General features: G+C 51.5%; 3 protein-coding genes across 7 annotated transcripts in view; all 3 read left to right on the top strand.

Moving 5' to 3' along the window:
- The window catches only part of LOC130198882 (collagen alpha-1(XX) chain), a 43,314-nt gene extending 42,763 nt beyond the window's left edge, over positions 1-551 (top strand). Inside the window, exon 42 of the mRNA XM_056421950.1 lies at positions 1-551. This exon is cut by the window's left edge and continues 238 nt beyond it. The gene's annotated coding sequence lies outside the window, so the exon portion shown is untranslated.
- A 641-nt stretch (positions 552-1,192) lies between these two features.
- dpm1 (dolichyl-phosphate mannosyltransferase subunit 1, catalytic) lies at positions 1,193-4,005 on the top strand. Its single transcript, XM_056421981.1, has 9 exons — positions 1,193-1,368; positions 1,578-1,677; positions 1,902-1,935; positions 2,035-2,111; positions 2,241-2,266; positions 2,408-2,503; positions 2,596-2,664; positions 2,753-2,867; positions 3,491-4,005. Exons 1-9 carry the CDS (start codon positions 1,238-1,240, stop codon positions 3,593-3,595), a joined length of 753 nt encoding a protein of 250 aa, XP_056277956.1. The 5' UTR covers positions 1,193-1,237; the 3' UTR covers positions 3,596-4,005.
- A 571-nt stretch (positions 4,006-4,576) lies between these two features.
- adnpb (activity-dependent neuroprotector homeobox b) lies at positions 4,577-13,423 on the top strand. Of its 5 annotated transcripts, none has more exons than XM_056421955.1 (4): positions 4,577-4,664; positions 8,229-8,345; positions 9,574-9,666; positions 9,760-13,423. In XM_056421955.1, the coding sequence occupies exons 2-4, from the start codon at positions 8,238-8,240 to the stop codon at positions 12,586-12,588; spliced, it is 3,030 nt and encodes a 1,009-aa protein (XP_056277930.1). In that variant the 5' UTR covers positions 4,577-4,664; positions 8,229-8,237; the 3' UTR covers positions 12,589-13,423. The 5 variants fall into 5 exon arrangements, with proteins under 5 accessions (XP_056277930.1, XP_056277929.1, XP_056277931.1 ...); XM_056421954.1 differs by lacking the exon at positions 4,577-4,664 and adding an exon at positions 4,683-5,265; XM_056421956.1 differs by lacking the exon at positions 4,577-4,664 and adding an exon at positions 5,272-5,491.
- The last annotated feature ends 3,621 nt before the right edge of the window (positions 13,424-17,044 follow it).

Genomic DNA, 17,044 nt, shown 5'->3' with positions numbered 1-17,044 from the left:
TGTTACCTTATTTTCTTTTGACTTTTAAGAAGAAACGACTGAGAACCAAGAATAAGTAAAACGCTCTCTTTATAGACTAGTGATGAGTGAGTGAACAGGAACCATCATAAAGGAACATATTGTGTCATTAGGATCGGGCATGTGTTGTCTTCTCCATCTTATTCGCACTGAAACCTTTTATGACCATGATCATGTATTCATGCGCTGTATCGATGCCAAGTAGTTTAGCCGTGTCAAATTTTGCATATTTCATCTGCCATTCTAACCTTAACTGCCTCAATGATGATGACAACGCATAATCCATGGTGTAAAAGCTTCATTTTTGGTATAAATGATACTGTGAGAATCTCCTTTGTGGATTATACTTTGTATATTTTTTATTATATTCTTTGTATGCAGTTATTCATTCATGATATTTTATACTGTAGCTTTTTTGTATTGAAAATTCCTGTTTACATTTTCCAGTTTCAATGGGGTTCAGGTGATAAACAGTGTATGTGTGTGTGTGATTTTTAAAATCCTGTTAATAAATTTAATTAATTTGTGTCTTATGAAGAAGTGTTTATTTCTTTCTTTAAAAACGTGTCTCTACTGAGCGAAAGGATACTTTAATAATTATATTATTATTATTATTATTATTATTATTGTCATCATTAATAATAATAATGTTATAGTCCTTCGTTGGAACGTCTGCGAAGAGAGACTTGTTTCCAGTCGGGTCTATTTTGAAGAGCACAACGGAAGTTCCCGTTCGATCCCCGGCGGCTTCGTTAAATTAGCCTCAATGTTACACGCGGTTTCCTGTTTGGTCTGACATTTTTGTTTGTTTTTCAAAATAATAAACATGTTGCCCTCCTAAAATCATTGGAGAATACTTGTACAACGTAAAAGTTAGGCAAGCTAGTTGTAATGAGCATCAATAGGTAATGTGTTCTATCATCATGGTAGCGAGGTCAGAATCTGAGTAATTTACATCGCAACGTGAAGTACTTGAGATTAACAAACTCGCTAATTTATGTACACGTTTATGTTCTCTGTACTGTTTCACTACTGCTAATATAAACAGTTATAAACTCTCTGCCTGTTTGTTATAAAACATGTAAAAAAGTATGCCATCCATTGTATTTTCCAAACTAGTTACGCCGATACTCACTTTATTTTGAAAAGCACAAACAGGATGTTGTCGCACACTTTAGCTTTACGCGGTGGTGTTACCTGGCCGTAGATTCACGTCGTTATGGCAAGCCGAAAAACTTCGCCCCCACACCGGGACAGTCAGGACAAATACTCGATACTGTTACCGACCTACAACGAGAGGGAAAACCTGCCCCTGATCGTGTGGCTGTTGGTGAAATACTTCGCTGAAAGGTGAGCGAAGTCCCGCGGAGCCACGTAGCTCGAGCGAGCTAGCTGTTGTGGGGAGTTAGCTAATGTCTGTCAGTGATGAGCTGTCACTAAATCAGAGGGAGGTCGTGTATTTTTTCTTTGTTTTATTGTGTGTATACGCGCGCGTGTGTTAAAGGTTCAACACTTGAACGAACCAAATTACGCAACTCAAGTTGATCGTGTATTTACAGTGGCTACAACTACGAGATAATTGTCATTGACGACGGAAGCCCAGACGGGACACTTGAGGTGGCGAAGCAGTTGCAGAAAATCTATGGAGAGGATAAAATAGTAAGTAAAGCCCTCACAGTGACCACTCTGGGCAGACTCCTTTGCATTTCTTACAATTTTATAAGATATATTAGAATGAATGAATATATATTACACCTTCATAGAGACAACAACAAACGTGTTATTGACATTGTTTACTGCGTAGCATTAACCGTGGGTTTCAGTCAGATAATGGTGCATGGGATGTTCATGCAGACTCATAATCTCTCTTTTCTGTGGTTCAGCTTCTACGACCAAGAGCAACCAAGTTAGGCCTCGGTAGGTTCAAAACTGCGTGGGAAACAAATACATAAAAAGGTGTATTCGTTCCAGTAACATTTGCCAACGACTGATGAGCTCCTCCGCTTCCTTCTTAAGGCACCGCGTACATACACGGCATGAAGCACGCCACCGGGAACTTCATCATTATCATGGATGCAGATCTTTCCCATCATGTGAGTGGGGCTTGTTCACAGAGAGTTATTTAATTGTTTTCAATTCATTGTTTGTTCTATAAAATTAATTAATTAATATTAATTTCTGGCATAATATTATTTGATCATTCCTTTTCTCTTTTTTTCCAGCCCAAATTCATCCTGGAATTTATTGAGTAAGTGTTACTTAATTTCCATTCCCTATTATGTAATTTAAAAAAAATCTCTATAATAATACTTACATTTTATGCAACATGAATTTCTGAATACATAAACTAAATTCTTCTTTTGATAACCTGTTTTGTTTTATTTGTCAGCAAGCAGAAGGAAGGTGATTACGACCTGGTGTCTGGTACCCGTTACCAAGGGAACGGAGGCGTGTACGGATGGGACCTGCGCAGGAAACTCATCAGGTAGCTTCACGCCATCAACATTTTCCACTCGCCCTCGTCCTGCGAACAACGTCTGATTCTCTCCGTCCTCCGTCATCTTCTCGCGTTCACAGTCGGGGAGCCAACTTTCTGAGTCAGGTGCTGTTGAGACCCGGAGCTTCGGACCTCACGGGCAGCTTCAGGTAAGTGGAATGAGCGCCGGTGACTTTTCTTTTCAACGGGGGCGTGTTTCTGAACACATGCGGTGTTTTCCCCCCTCACTGACCTCAGGTTGTATAAGAAGTCTGTGCTGGAGAGTCTGGTGGAGCGGTGCGTGTCCAAAGGGTACGTCTTCCAGATGGAGATGATCGTCCGCGCCAGACAGCTCAACTACACAGTCGGAGAAGTGAGGCCCCAATTCATTCATTCATGTATTTATGGGAGGATGGGGGGGTGGAAAGAAAATGCACACTTAAAGTTATGTGGTGATGATGTTTCTTTAGATTCTAAATTGTTACCCCACCTAAGGATGTGAAAAAGTAATATAAATCAGTTGTTTGTGAAACCAAAAAAGGATAATTTCACTACTTTTTCTGCATCCGGACGACATTGGTCTTGGTCTTTAAACATTTTTTTATTTATTTTTTAGACTTCACTTCGTGAGAAGGCGTTAACAATCTTCATTTATGTTCTTACTTTGCAGCAAAATCAAATAGTTTACAGGATATTCAACGTCCGTTTCTTTCCAATGCATATAATACTTTAAATGTTTATTCTTTATTCTACTAAGGCAATAAAGGTGCCCATGAATATGAGATAATACTTTACAGATAATTACCGCTTAAGAAAGAACTGGTCTAATGGCAGTGGGTTTTAAACTGTGATTTTTAATACTTTTCCACAACAATAACCGGTTTGAAAACGACAAATCTGCGTTTTAGCTCCGCTTAACGACCTCATGCTCTAAATCACAAAACCCTGCAGCTGGGATTTCCCAACCGTTCTCTCTTGTCTCCTCCCGACCCTCAGGTGCCCATTTCCTTCGTGGATCGAGTTTACGGAGAGTCCAAACTCGGAGGGAACGAGATCGTGTCGTTTGTGAAAGGACTCATCACGCTCTTCGCCACGACATGATCATCGGTCTTCGGTTCGGACGTCACGCGATCACCGAGCGCTCCTTTCAGTTTTAAAGTCGTTGTCCTTAATACAGTATAATCAGAATGTCAATAGAACGGGACAGGAGCGGTCCGGCTGTCACACGAAGGAGACTTCCCCCGGTAGCGGCCAATAGAAGGTAGTTTGCTGTCAGTAGTCGTCTCTGGATACTGAAGGAACGTACTGCTCTACATTCCCATCAGCCCCTGAACGCAGCACGTGGCGTCACATGGTGTCTCGTCATTCCCAGTCCAGACAGCTGACTGAACGCTACACACACACACACACACACACACACACACACACGGCTGTCAGATGGGTGTCAAGTACACGTTCTACTGCTACCCCTGTGATTGGTTGTTTACAATTAAACAGTCTTTTGTTTCTGATTCTCATCTCTCTCTTTTTTTCTCTCTTTACAATGAGTCAAAACCTTAAATGGGGAACCGGCTACCAACTCACAGCAGGATGATTATATGAATTAATTATGAAAGACATTAAACATCCCGCTTTACTCCTTTCACCGATGAAAGTGCAGGGCGGGATTGTCAAGCCCTGTTTATTGTGTGTTGTACTGGTTTGTGTCTGTTCTACTTCATCGTGGAATGTGCACCTCGAGGGGCCTCGCCTGAGGCCTAGAATTGGGTGTCGATGAGGGGTGTAGTGGGGCAAATGTTATGGGTTTAACCATTTAAATGCAGTGTCACAGTACTGTTCTTCAACAGGCAACGCGTAAGGAAAGTAGTCCCGGTCAGTTTGGCTGCATTGGGCATCAGCAGTGTAGCACAGCGCCACCTATCGGTGGCCCGACCGTTGGTACCGCTTCATCTGGGTGCTGAAGGCTGTGTACATCCGAGCCTGCGCGGGGGAGTGAGGGAGGGGGGGACGCCAGATGTAGCCAAATCGCGCATGCGCACCAACCAGGAGTAACCGACTCCAGGAGGACGCCCGCTGTCGGCCGGTTCCCGCCACTACTCTGTCGGGTTGTTTACCTCACGGACTCGGAGCTCGGGAACCAAAGGCCCGCTGCAGTTTTTAGAAGGACGAGGTAGGTTTATTTGTCTTTCTTTTTTAAAGCTTAATTGGCCAAAGTGATTGATGGACCAATCAAGAGTTTCCGTGAGCCAACCGAGTTCGCGGGGCTCTCACAATGAGATTATGTATGCTAATCAAGTAGATGTCACTTCCGCCCCTTTTTATTTGCGCCATTTTGGATCGGGCAGTTTCTCGGCTGTGTGTGTATTGTCTGTCAGAGAGAAGAATGAGCGTAACGCTGTCGGCAGCCCGGCTATCACAGGCACACCCGGGCTACCCTGTTTGAGAGGGGGTCCAACAGCAGGACGCGTGTCCGCCCTCACCGCTCAAGGGAATGGAGGCTTTCATGTTCTAATGAGGCTCGGAGGCTTTCTGTTCCCGTTTGCCGACCACAGGGGAGAGGAGAGCCCTATTCGGCGAGGGAGAGTCCGGCTTGGAGGGTCGACCGACGGCCGGCGGGCTCGTTCCCCCCTGCGGAGATAGTTGTCACCTGATAAAAGGATAATTCACCGAGCTCTATCTGGGAAAGACGGTCCGTGGAAGTGTCCCCGCGTCGTCTCCCCGCCGCCGCGGACACCTCTCACTCAGGCGGGAGCGCTGGGTGCGAAGCGCAGGTACAACTTGGTGGTTTAACGGTCGAGCGCGAGACGGGGACGGGAGCGCGAAAGAGCGAGCGCGAGACGGAGAGTTCAGCCGGTAGCGAGCGCGAGACGGAGAGTTCAGCCGTTATCCGGGGCTGCCTGCGGTGGAAGTAACGTTACGGCGACGGTAACCTGGCTGTCATCGCTCACGGATAGTCCGGAGAGGGGTAACGGAACCGCGAGTTGAATCACTTCTCCGGTAACGTCATGTTTGCGTGTGTGTGTGTGTGTGTGTGTGTGTGTGTGTGTGTGTGTGTGTGTGTGTGTGTGTGTGTGTGTGTGTGTGTGTGTGTGTGTGTGTGTGTGTGTGTGTGTGTGTGTGTGTGTGTGTGTGTGTGTGTGTGTGTGTGTGTGTGTGTGTGTGTGTGTGTGTGTGTGTGTGTGTGTGTGTGTGTGTGTGTGTGTGTGTGTGTGTGTGTGTGTGTGTGTGTGGGGGGACAGACATGGTCGCATTAGTTTCGAACTGCCCGTGTTGTTGATGCGAGTTGCGTTAGCTTAGCATGCTAACCCAGCGCGGTGCGTCCCCATTCTTTGTCAGCGGGCTGCCTGAGCCGATCGATCCGGAGACTGTCAGATATATCAATCGACGCGTAGATCCACTGGCTCGTGTCCACTGGACAGAGCTCGCAGATCTTTTAGAAGTTTTTAATTTATAAAAACATTTTCTCTCAATGCTGCGAATATTGAAAGTGTACCCACACTGTTAATACACCAGAGTTGTGTCCTGAAAGACACGTGATGTAACGTAGCTATATGCACAACCTCACTCAGATGGTGGGCTGAGCATCCATACGATCTTTTTGTTAATGTATGCCTTCAACCTGGGGAGAAGGGGGGGGGGGTCATCACAAGCCTGATCAAGGTTCAGCCAGGTGACCCCAGAGTTGTGATGCACTCCAATCGTTTGATACCTTCACGTGGTCAGTGTCAAATAACGACCAGATCACTACCATCTTCCACACACACACGTTGATGCTCAGACGGCCCCCTGGCGTGTGTTGCTAAAGGGCTCTGGTCAGGTGTTGAGCCTCCTGTCACAAATGACCCGGTTGCATTTTCAGCATCCCAAACTTTTTTCATGTTGTTGGTGTGAATACGGTGAAGTCACCAGGAGCTTCTCCCCGTACCGGACCGGTTGTAACCGTCTGTCGTCGAGCAGAACGCGGGGCGTCGTGCCCCAGGGAGAGGGCTGAGGGAGCCGCTCCCTGGCTGAAGGTGTTGAGGCCTTTTCTCCCAACACAGGTGAAGAGGAAACCTGTTTTCTGCCAGCAGCCCTCAGCAGAGCAGCCTCCTATCTCCTCTCCTCCCTCGCCTATTCCTTCTCTCCCTCCCTTCCCTCCTACTCAGCCTCTCCTTGGCCTTTTTTCCCCTTCTCCCTTCCTCCTCGTCTCTACCTCTTCTTCCTCCCACCCCCCTCCCTTCCCCTGCCTAGCCGTAGCTCCTTCTTCCTCTCACCCTCTTCCATTTTCTCCCCCCTCATCCCCATCTCTATCCTACTCTCCTCCTTCCCCCTCCCTTCCTTCTCCTCTGAGTCTGTCTGTCCGACCTCCCTGCCTCCCCATCCCCCCCCCCCCCATCCTCCACTTTTGTCGCTCACTCTGTCCTCTCTCCTTTCCTCTCATCTCACCCTTTGCTCCCCCCTCTCTCACTCCCTCCCCTCTCACTCCCCTTGCTCCCTCCCCTCTATCTCCCACCCCTCGCTTGCTCCCCCCTCTCTCACTCCCTACCCTCTCTCTCCCACCCCTCCCCTCTCTCCCTCCCCTTCCTCCTAGCTCCCCCCCTCCCTCACCCACCCCACCTCATCCTCTCTCGCACTCCCCTCCCCCTTCACTGATCTCTCTCGCTCCTTCTGTCCCTCCCCTTCCTCCCTTCCAACATCCCTCCCTTCCTCCCCTCTCCCTCCGTTCCCTCCCCCTCCACTGCAGACATATTGTAGAGGCTGCTGCTGACTCAATAGGAGGCGCCATTCTGTGATGGTATTGCGAGGCAGGGAGCGAGAAAAGGGGGCCGGCAGAGAGAGTCGGGAGGCTTACATAACGGAGCGCCTCTCTAGCGCCATCTGCAAGTAATGGAAGAAGCAAGAAAAGGGAGCGAGGGAGGGGAGGTGGTCATGGGTATGTGTGTTTCACTCCCTCTCACACTCTTCTGACAGACAGACAGACGCAGGTCGGCCAGACGGGCGGGGACGTCTCTGGTTCTCTGGGTTCCTCACCAGGCCCAACAGTTGGTGGAACCGCACGTTCTCCGCTTGGTGTTTCATCGAGAAGGGAAATGAGCGGCGTTGTGAGCAGGAGTCGTGTGGGCCTGTTTGTTGTCCCTGACCTGCTTTGATGTCATCGTGCCACAGTGACCTTTGACCCCACTACACAAAGCTCAGACGTGAATAGAGACGGGAAGAGATGGCCCCTTTGGACCTGGAGTCGAGCAGCCGTCTTGTTTCTCTGGCAGAAGGTGCCTTCTCTCATGCCGGACCTGATGGAAGGGGTGCTCCGCTCTGACTGGGTGGACCGTGGTTGACAGGTCGCTGCTGACGACCATAATCCAAGATGGTGAAGGCCAAATCGGATGAACTCAACACTCCAAAACATAACGTGTCCTTCCAACCCCAGGTTTATAAGAGCTGGAGTGTATCTGTGCTTTTTACAAATGAATCCAGCCAGTTGCTTGTTGATCCACTTTCCCCCTATTATTATTAAATATAAGTTTAATAATTGTTGTGCTGATTCCCACCACACATCACGACGGCTAAATGCCAAAAGGCCTTTTATGTAATCCACGTGGAAGCCGTGCGTGTTGTCATGGAGGCGGTCCTCTCCGGCCTCGCACTCTGCTAACTCACGGTCCTCTTCAGCAGCACTGTTCATTCCCATGACTGCCACACGGTCAGTCACGGTACCTGTCGATATCACGCCGTCTGTGTGTCTTCTGCTCTTCAGGTGGGCAGAATGTTCCAGCTCCCCGTCAATAACCTGGGCAGTCTGCGGAAAGCCAGGAAAAATGTCAAGAGGGTCCTGGGAGACATCGGCCTGGAGTTCTGCAGAGACCACCTGGATGTGAGCGCTGGTGTTTCTGTCGTGGTCTTTGTCGTTTCAGAAGAATTTATATTCCCCTCCAGCTTTTCATCTCCAGCTGCTTGAGCTTGGCTCTGGTTTGGATATTTGTAGCGTCAGGTTCTTCATTTAAGTCGAAGTGTAACCCTTTCAGGATGCATTCCCGCCTTACTTCAACGCTTGGATTCTGTGGGAAAATTAGTTTTGGTTTGATAGTAATTGCTCTTCCATCCGGCTCATCGGTGCTGGGTGCTGTTACATGACATCACGTGTCATTTAGCAGACGCTTTTATCCAAAGCGACTTACAATAAGTGCATCAACCTAGAGTACAAACTAAGAACAACAAGAATACAGAAAGTAACATTTCCTCAACATAGAACTACAAAAGCACCACAATAAGAGCTATTTAAGTGCCACTGAAGTGCTAATCTGTGTTTTACTCCAGATATAGTCGCAAAAGATGTGTTTTTATTTCCCGGCTGTGTAAGTGCAGAGCACGCATATTGATGGGAGTCTGTGAGCTGGACCCCGTCGTGGACCCATGAGGCCTGCAGATTAATGTCACGAGGCTCAGACAGCCGTCCATCTCACTTAGTGGACAAGACGCTCTTCAGGAGGGAAACAGAAACAAAGACTTTACATAATTCAGCATCCAGACAAAGACACTGACCTGAAGTGTTCTACGGATCAGGTGGAGTCGGGATGTCATCGTCGTGAGAACTGAGCTGGAATCTGTAGCTGAGCAGGAAGATTATCAAAAAACCACAAATCTAAATATTGACTTATTTTATCAGGACTGAAAGCCGGGAACAATTTTCATGTAAAATATTTTTTTATAATAGTTGTTTTGAAATGTTTTCCTTTCGATTTGTTGTTCCCTTTTTATTTAGAATGATTAGCAAATATTTTATCAACTCGTGAATATTATTCTTATGTAAATGATTAATGCTAAAAGCATCTAACAATACTTTCACGAAACTATTCCATCCGTCCATATTTCTCTCCATAGTTCCCCTTTTTACTTCCATATACACCATACACGCCTATACATGTGTTGACTCTTATACACGCCTGAATATACATCCCATATCATGCCACAATTCTAAAGAAAACACATTAAAAACACCCACAAAATATTGTAATATATTTCCGTTGATTCAGTCAGGATCGTGTTGCGATTGCGTCTCCGTTTCATCATCGGTACTAATCTTAATTTCCTTTTTTGTTTAGGACTTCAAGGACTATATTCCTCCGGAGGTCTACATCAAGCACACCAACTGGGACGATGTGTGCATGTGGGAACCGTCGCATACCAAAGTCCAGGTGTGTGGCGCTGACATTGAAACGCACGCTCACGTGAACGTAGCGCTGATGTATGTCAGAACGTGTGAAGTGACCCTCTCTGTCCCTCTGCAGGACTACAGGTCGAAGCCCTTCTGCTGCACCGGCTGCCTCTTCTCCTCAAAGTACTTCTCCGCCTACAAGAGCCACTTCCGCAACGTCCACAGCGAGGACTTCGAGAACAACATCCTGCTCAACTGCCCGTACTGCACCTACAACGGCAACAAGAAGACTCTGGAGACGCACATCAAGCTGTTCCACATGCCCAGCGGCGCCACGCGGCCGGGCCCCGGCGGCGGCGCGGTGGCGGCCGGCGGCGGGCTCTTGATGGAGGGCGTGCTGAAGCGGAGCGGCAACAGTGTGGAGCAGGCGGTGTACTACTGCAAGAAGTGCACCTACAGGGACCCTCTGTACAACGTGGTGCGCAAGCACATCTACCGGGAACACTTCCAGCAAGTGGCGCAGCCCTACATCGTGAAGCCGGGGGAGAAGACGCAGAACGGCGCCGCGGAGAGCCATCACGCCAACAACGGCAACAGCAACCAGATCCACTGCAAGAAGTGTCTGTTCGTCCCCAGGACCTACGAGGCGCTGGTCCAGCACGTCATCGAGGACCACGAGCGCATCGGCTACCAGGTGACCGCCATGATCGGGCACACCAGCGTCATCGTCCCCCGTCCCAAACCCCTCGTCGTGATCCCGCCCAGAACCCAGGGGGACAAGACCATCATCGGGATGGGCCCCAAAGGCGCGGTGATGGCGTCCACCCGGCCGGCCGGCTCGCAGCAGATGGGTCGGGTCATCGTCTCCTCCAAGGCGGGCTTCAGCGCCCAGAGTTTTCTCTCTGGGATGAAACACGACGGCATCCGTCTGAAGGCCGGCACCACCCAGTCGTTCTCCATCGGCGGCCAGCAGGTGAGGGTGACGCTGCCGGGCAACGCCCAGGTGTCCGTGCCGCAGCAGTCCCACGCGGCCAAGCAGCTGGTCTCGCCCGGCGGCCTGCGCATTCCGGTCAACGCCTCCAAGTCCAACTCCCTGGGCTCGCGGGTCCAGGCGGCCGAGACCACCGTGGCCTCCGTCACGGCCAAGAAGGGCGGCGGCTCCTCGGCGCTCGGCGTCTCCTACACCCAGAAGTGGAAGATCTGCACCATCTGCAACGAGCTGTTCCCGGAGAACGTGTACAGCGCCCACTTCGAGAAGGAGCACAAGGCGGAGAAGGTGCCGGCGGTCGCCAACTACATCATGAAGATCCACAACTTCACCAGCAAGTGTCTGTACTGCAACCGCTACCTGCCCAGCGACACGCTGCTCAACCACATGCTGATCCACGGGCTGTCGTGCCCGCACTGCCGCGCCACCTTCAACGACGTGGAGAAGATGGTGGCCCACATGCGGTCGTCGCACCCGGACGAGAGCGTGGGGCCGCGCACCGACTCGCCCCTGACCTTTGACCTCACCCTGCAGCAGGGTAACCCCAAGAACGTGCAGTTGATCGTCACGACGTACAACATGAGGGACGCGCCGGAGGAGTCGGTGGCGTTCCACGCTCAGAACAACAACAACATCTCCGCGGCGGCGGCGGCCCTGACCGCCTCCATCGTGTCGGGCAAGAAGCCGCCGCCCAAAACGCCCCCGGGGGCGGCCGACGGCTCGCCGGCCAAGATGCCGCCGCAGGCCTCCGTCACCTACAAGGGAGACGTGACCAAGACGCTGTGTCCGCTTTGCTTCTCCATCCTCAAGGGCCCCGTCACGGACTCGCTGGCCCACCACCTGAGGGAGCGGCACCAGGTGATCCAGACGGTCCACCCGGTGGAGAAGAAGCTGACCTACAAGTGTATCCACTGCCTGGGGGTCTACACCAGCAACATGACGGCCTCCACCATCACGCTCCACCTGGTGCACTGTCGGGGGGTCGGGAAAACCCAGAACGGGCCGGACGCCGCCCGGGTGGCCCAGTCCCCTCGGGTCAACCCGTCCCCGAGCGGCGCCGCGAAGCGGGCCGGCGGCGAAGGCCCCGACCCCGTAGCGCCGAAACGAAGGAGGCCGCCCGGGGAGAGGGTCAACCCGCGGGACGTCACGGGCTCGTCGGCGTTTGTGGAAAACCCCGACGAGCCCGTGGTCCTGGCCCTCGACCCCCAGGGACACGAGAACGAGTCGTACGAGTCCAGGAAGGCGTTCCTCACGCGGTATTTCAACCGGGCGCCGTACGCCACGCGGCGAGAGGTGGAGAAGCTCGCCGGCAGCCTCTGGCTGTGGAAGTCCGACATCTCCAGCCACTTCTGCAACAAGAGGAGGAAATGCGTGCAGGACTGCGAAACCCAGAGCGCCGGCGTGCTGCTCGGCTTCAGCATGTACGAGCTCAGCAAGGTGAGCCACGGGCTGGCGGGCGTGGCGCCCGGCGCCTACGAAGGCGTCCGCAACAAGAGACGAACTTCCAGGACGCGGCTCGGGCTGTCGGAGCGGGCGCTCCGCAGACACAGGGAGCTCGCCGCCGCTAACGGGGGGGCGGCGCCGCCGTCCGCCCCGAAACCCGGCGGCGCCACCGGAGAGCAAACCAAGACAATCAGCAGCGCCTCAACACAGAGAACACCTCTCGACCTGTCGGAGCCCATCGCCATCGACTCCGACAGCGATGAAGACGAGCGGCGGAGGGACGACGAGGAGGAGGGAGACGCTGAGCAGAAAATGGAGCCGGGGGCCAAGAGCCTCTCAAACCTAGAAGACACGTCGGACGACGACGATGAAGACGACGACGACGACGAAGAGGCGTACGTAGAGAACGGCTTCGCGCCCGCGGAGGCGGCTAAAGACAGAGACGCTCACCCCATCATCATTCCTAAATTTGTGCCGTCGTCCGCGAGGAGCAGGAGAGACGGCGCCCAGCTGGGCGAGCAGCAGGTCTGACCGGCGACGCCCCAAAGACTCCGTTCGGTGACCTCGCCGGGCGCCGGCGGAGGAGGGGCCTCAAAAGGAGCCGCCGGTGACTTTTTAAAGGACTCGACGAGCAGCGAGGATCCACCTGGAGATTTGTGAACGTTTTTACGGTTCCTTCTGGAGTTTTCTTTCTTCCGCTGCCTTCGCTTTACTTCAGTGCTTTGAGGTCTTTATTATTATTAATGTTGATTTTTTTTAGCCACTGAACTTGTGAACGTGGCTTTAAGATATTGAGTTGTCGTGCGGTGAAGCTTCTTAAACTGACCAGATAATCCACCTCTTGTTTTCCATGTCGTGTATATTTGTACAGTCTTCTAGACGTCGGGATAGACGGCCGCGGACCACCTTGAATATTTGCTCTCACCTGTCCGTCAGGTAGCCTCGCGTGTTCTACATCCTATGCTTAACGATAGTTGTCGCTTTGGTGGCTGGTATTTTCTTGTACGTTTAAGTTTATTTTTTAACAAAAACCTAGTTTTTTTTTGTGCAAAATAATATATCTATATATAAAAGAAATAACAGAATTGATTTGTTTTGGCTTTAGATTTTTTTTTTTTTGTATTTCCTTTTTAATTTAATTTAATTTGAATGATTTCTTCTCCTCCAGTTTCAGCGCCCCGTGCTCTCGGCGTTTGCTCCTCTTTCTGCTCAGTTGGAACTCTATGGCGTTCCTTTCGGCGGTGACCTCACGTCCACCGGGAGTTTCCTTTGCGTTCTTTGAATTGTGTGTATTTGTTTTTACGTTTGCATTTTCCACTTAAGCATTTATGAACAATAAAGTGCTGTCATCGTGCTTCTCACAGATCTCACGGCCACGCCGGTGTCTTTGTCCAGAGGAAGGAGCGCTCGTCTTCATTTCCTTTACTCCACGAGGGTCGTGTTTTGTCTCGGCGCTCCGGTGCAGGACGGGCCTTTATTCAGGGTCAAAGGTCGCGTGGCGGAGGGTTCAACGTGCACTCTGGCTGGCTTCAGGCCTCTGACTGCTGTGGCCACGAGGCCACGCCCACAACCCGTGATGAGTGATCACATGGAGATGGTGCTTCATTTTTAGGGGTCAATACCAAGAAGGTTTTTGAGTTTTTTTGCGATCTTAAAACCAACTCAATGTTGCGCAATGCTGAAACTAATGGCTCAACTAGAAAATGCAAAGAATTTAGGTTTTTTGCATACGTTGCACTTTTTAAAAAGTATGTATACACTGAGTAAATGAGCAGGTTTTAGTCCCATTTAAAGAGCTGGATTGTCAAATATTTTGGAATTCAAGGTGGCGGACGTGAGTCTAGAAACGTCTCCAGCATCACGCAGCGTTGCCTGGTAACCAGAATTAAGTTGCCCACCAATTTAGATCAAATCAGAGAGCGGAGAAAAATGAGTTCACAGATTAAGCCTCGTTATTATTTATTAGATTACAAGTGACGGACGCTTTTGGAAGTAAAGCTCGTCTTCAGCGCTTCCTGCGCATCGAGACGTTTCAACACGGCGTGAAACAGAAAAAACGATGTTCTGGTGAAGCCGCTGGAGCAAAATGGATCCTCCGAGCGCGGCGTGGAGCGGCCTCGCTGGGAGACGCCGCGCTATTAACCCTTTGGTGGAGGCCACTGGCCTCTTCCCAGAGGGGGGTCGGTTGGGCCAGGTGAGCGAGGTCACGCGCCTCCTCCCTCTCTTCTTGGCTTTGAACCTCTTGAGTGTTTCATTAAATTGCCGCCCTGGGATGAGGGATCTAAAATGGAGGGAAATTACCCAGGTGCGAGAGGGAGAGAGAGGCAAGACTCCTTGGCTGGAGAGTCAGTGTTGCTATGCTGTTGTAAGGAGCGAGAGAGAGAGAGGGAGGGAGGGAGGGAGTGGGGGAGGCTGAAGGAGAGAGAGAGAGAGAGGCCTGGCAGACTGGGGGAGGCGGAGGCCTCATCTGCAGTGCTGTGTGCAGAAGGAGCGCTTAACAGCCTTTCAAAGGGGGGAGGGGAGGGGGAGAGAAGGAGGGAGGCAGAAGGGAGCTGGGGGGAGGGGAGTGTGGGAGGGAGACAAAAAGGTAGGGGTGAGGGAGGGGAGTAGGCAGAACAGAAGGGGGGTGGGGGAGTGTGAGGGAGAGAAGGAGGTAGGGGTGGGGAAGGGAGCTGGGGAGTGGGAGGGAGAGAAGGAGGGAGGCAAAAAGGGGGAGGGGCGTCGGAGAGGGATAGGGGAGAGGAGGGAGTGGGTAAGGGAGCTAGGGGAGGGCAGTGTGAGGGAGGGAGGCAAAGGGGGGTGGGGGAGAAAAGGAGGGAGGCAAAAAGGGGTGGGGGAGGGGAGTCTGAGGGACGGGAGCATGAGTGGAAGAGAAGGAGGTGGGGAGGCAAAAGGGGTGTGGGGAAGGGAGCTGGGGAGAAGGAGGGAGGCAAAAAGGAAGGGGGCTGGGAGGGGAGGGCTGGGGGAGAAAAGGAGGGAGGAAAAAAGGAAGGGGTGGAGAAGGGGGCTGGGGGAGGGAAGGGAGAGTGAGGGAGGGAGGGTAAGCAAAGAGGAGGAGAAAGAGAGGTGGAGGTGACAGGGGCAGGCCGAGGGGGGTGTCGGGGGGAGGAGGGGGGAGGGGATGGTGGTCGCGGTGTAGAGCCTGGCGCCCCCTGTGGCCGGAGGTGTGTGTGTGTGTGTGTGTGTGTGTGTGTGTGTGTGTGTGTGTGTGTGTGTGTGTGTGTGTGTGTGTGTGTGTGTGTGTGTGTGTGTGTGTGTGTGTGTGTGTGTGTGTGTGTGTGTGTGTGTGTGTGTGTGTGTGTGTGTGTGTGTGTGTGTGTGTGTGTGTGTGTGTGTGTGTGTGTGTCAGACACAAAGGCTGCCGAGACTGAACAGTCCTACTTGCACTTACCAGCGAGGACGCTGATTGGATGAACTGAGCACAGGTCACCTGACCCGCAGCCCACGTCCACCTGAGAGGAAGAACAGGTTGGGAGAGGGGGGGGGGGGCACACATAGGAAAAGGGGTCGTGCGCACAGGTTGCAACGGAATAACAGTTGCGCTGGAGCCGCTGGTGGCGCCCCCTGCTGGCGACTGTCAGGAACAGCAGTTAGACTCCCTTCAGCTGGAGGGAGCAAATAATAATGAAAACTAATGTCCACAGGAGGAGGAGGAGGAGGAGGAGGAGGAGGGGTGAAGACGGGAGGAAGAGAGAGGAGGAGCTAGAGAAGGAGGAGGATGTGGTGGAGGACGTAAAGGAAGGAGGAGAAGATGAATAGAGGAGGAGGAGAGATGAGGAGGTGAAGGGAGGAGGAGGAAGAGAGGAGGAGGTGAAAGGAGGAGGAGGTGAAGGAGGCTGAAGATAGGCCTTGCAGACTGCGGGGGCCTCTTCTGCAGTACTGGGTGATGGGGGGGAGTGGGGTGCAGCAAGGGGGGGGGGCTGGAATAGGGTGGACTGGAGAGTGAAGGGGGAGGGGGGGTGCACACGCACCTCCTGCTGCTAGCACCTCCTGCAGTTCAGATGGCCTCACTGCACGGAGCAAACATGATTAATGGGAAAACAAATAAGATGAGATTGAATGATTCAGGATAAGAGAAGAGGAGGTAATAAAGGACAAGAGAGGGGAGGAGAGGAACCCATAACCCCCCCTCTACTTCTGACCATTGACCCCTAAGCGTGACTCACGTGACCTGCCAGATGGTGTGTCTGGCGAAGGAGCGGAGGTGAAAGCTTTTAGGAAAAGGGGAGGTACTCAGCAGGTGATTGGATAAACTGTGTGCCAATCAGACGAGAGCGTCTTCCTACGCCCGTAGCTCCGCCCACTGGCTTCTCTCTGGCTGATGTTCAAGGTGACCTCAAGGGCCCAAAAGGACCAGTCAAGGTCAAACAATCGAGTCCCTTATTTAAAAAACAAACAAATAGACATGTCAGTTAAATGTGTGTTCTCTTTTATTTATTACATTCTGTTCACATTGGGGACGAAGCAGCTGATGACATCATCGCCTCCGAGAAGAGAGACAGCAGGCCGAGGGAGGGGAGGGCCGGAATGAGGGTGTGTGTGCGTGTGCATGTGTGTGTGTGTGTGTGCGTGTGTGTGTGTGTGTGTGTGTGTGCATGTGTGTGTGTGCATGTGTGTGTGCATGTGTGTGTGTGTGTGTGTGCATGTGTGTGTGTGTGCGTGTGTGTGTGTGTGTGTGTGCATGTGTGTGTGCATGTGTGTACATGTATGTGCATGTGTGTGTGTTTGCATGTGTGTATATTTGTGTGCATGTGTGTGTACATGTGTGTGTGTTTGCATGTGTGTGCAAGTGTTTGTGTGTGAATGTATGTGCATGTGTGTGTGTGTGTATGTGTGCATGTGTGTGTGCATGTGTGTGTATGTGTGCATGTGTGTGTGTTTGCATGTGTGTTTGCATGTGTGTGTGTGTGTGTGTGTGAATGTGTGTGTGTGTGTGTGTGTTTGCATGTGTGTGTAAGTGTTTGTGTGTGAATGTATGTGCATGTGT

This window comes from Pseudoliparis swirei, chromosome 9, assembly GCF_029220125.1.
Source record: "Pseudoliparis swirei isolate HS2019 ecotype Mariana Trench chromosome 9, NWPU_hadal_v1, whole genome shotgun sequence".
In the NCBI taxonomy this organism is placed as follows: Eukaryota; Metazoa; Chordata; class Actinopteri; order Perciformes; family Liparidae; genus Pseudoliparis; species Pseudoliparis swirei.
The sequence above is the reverse complement of the archived record's forward strand: the minus strand, read 5'-3'. Positions and strand labels throughout refer to the sequence as shown.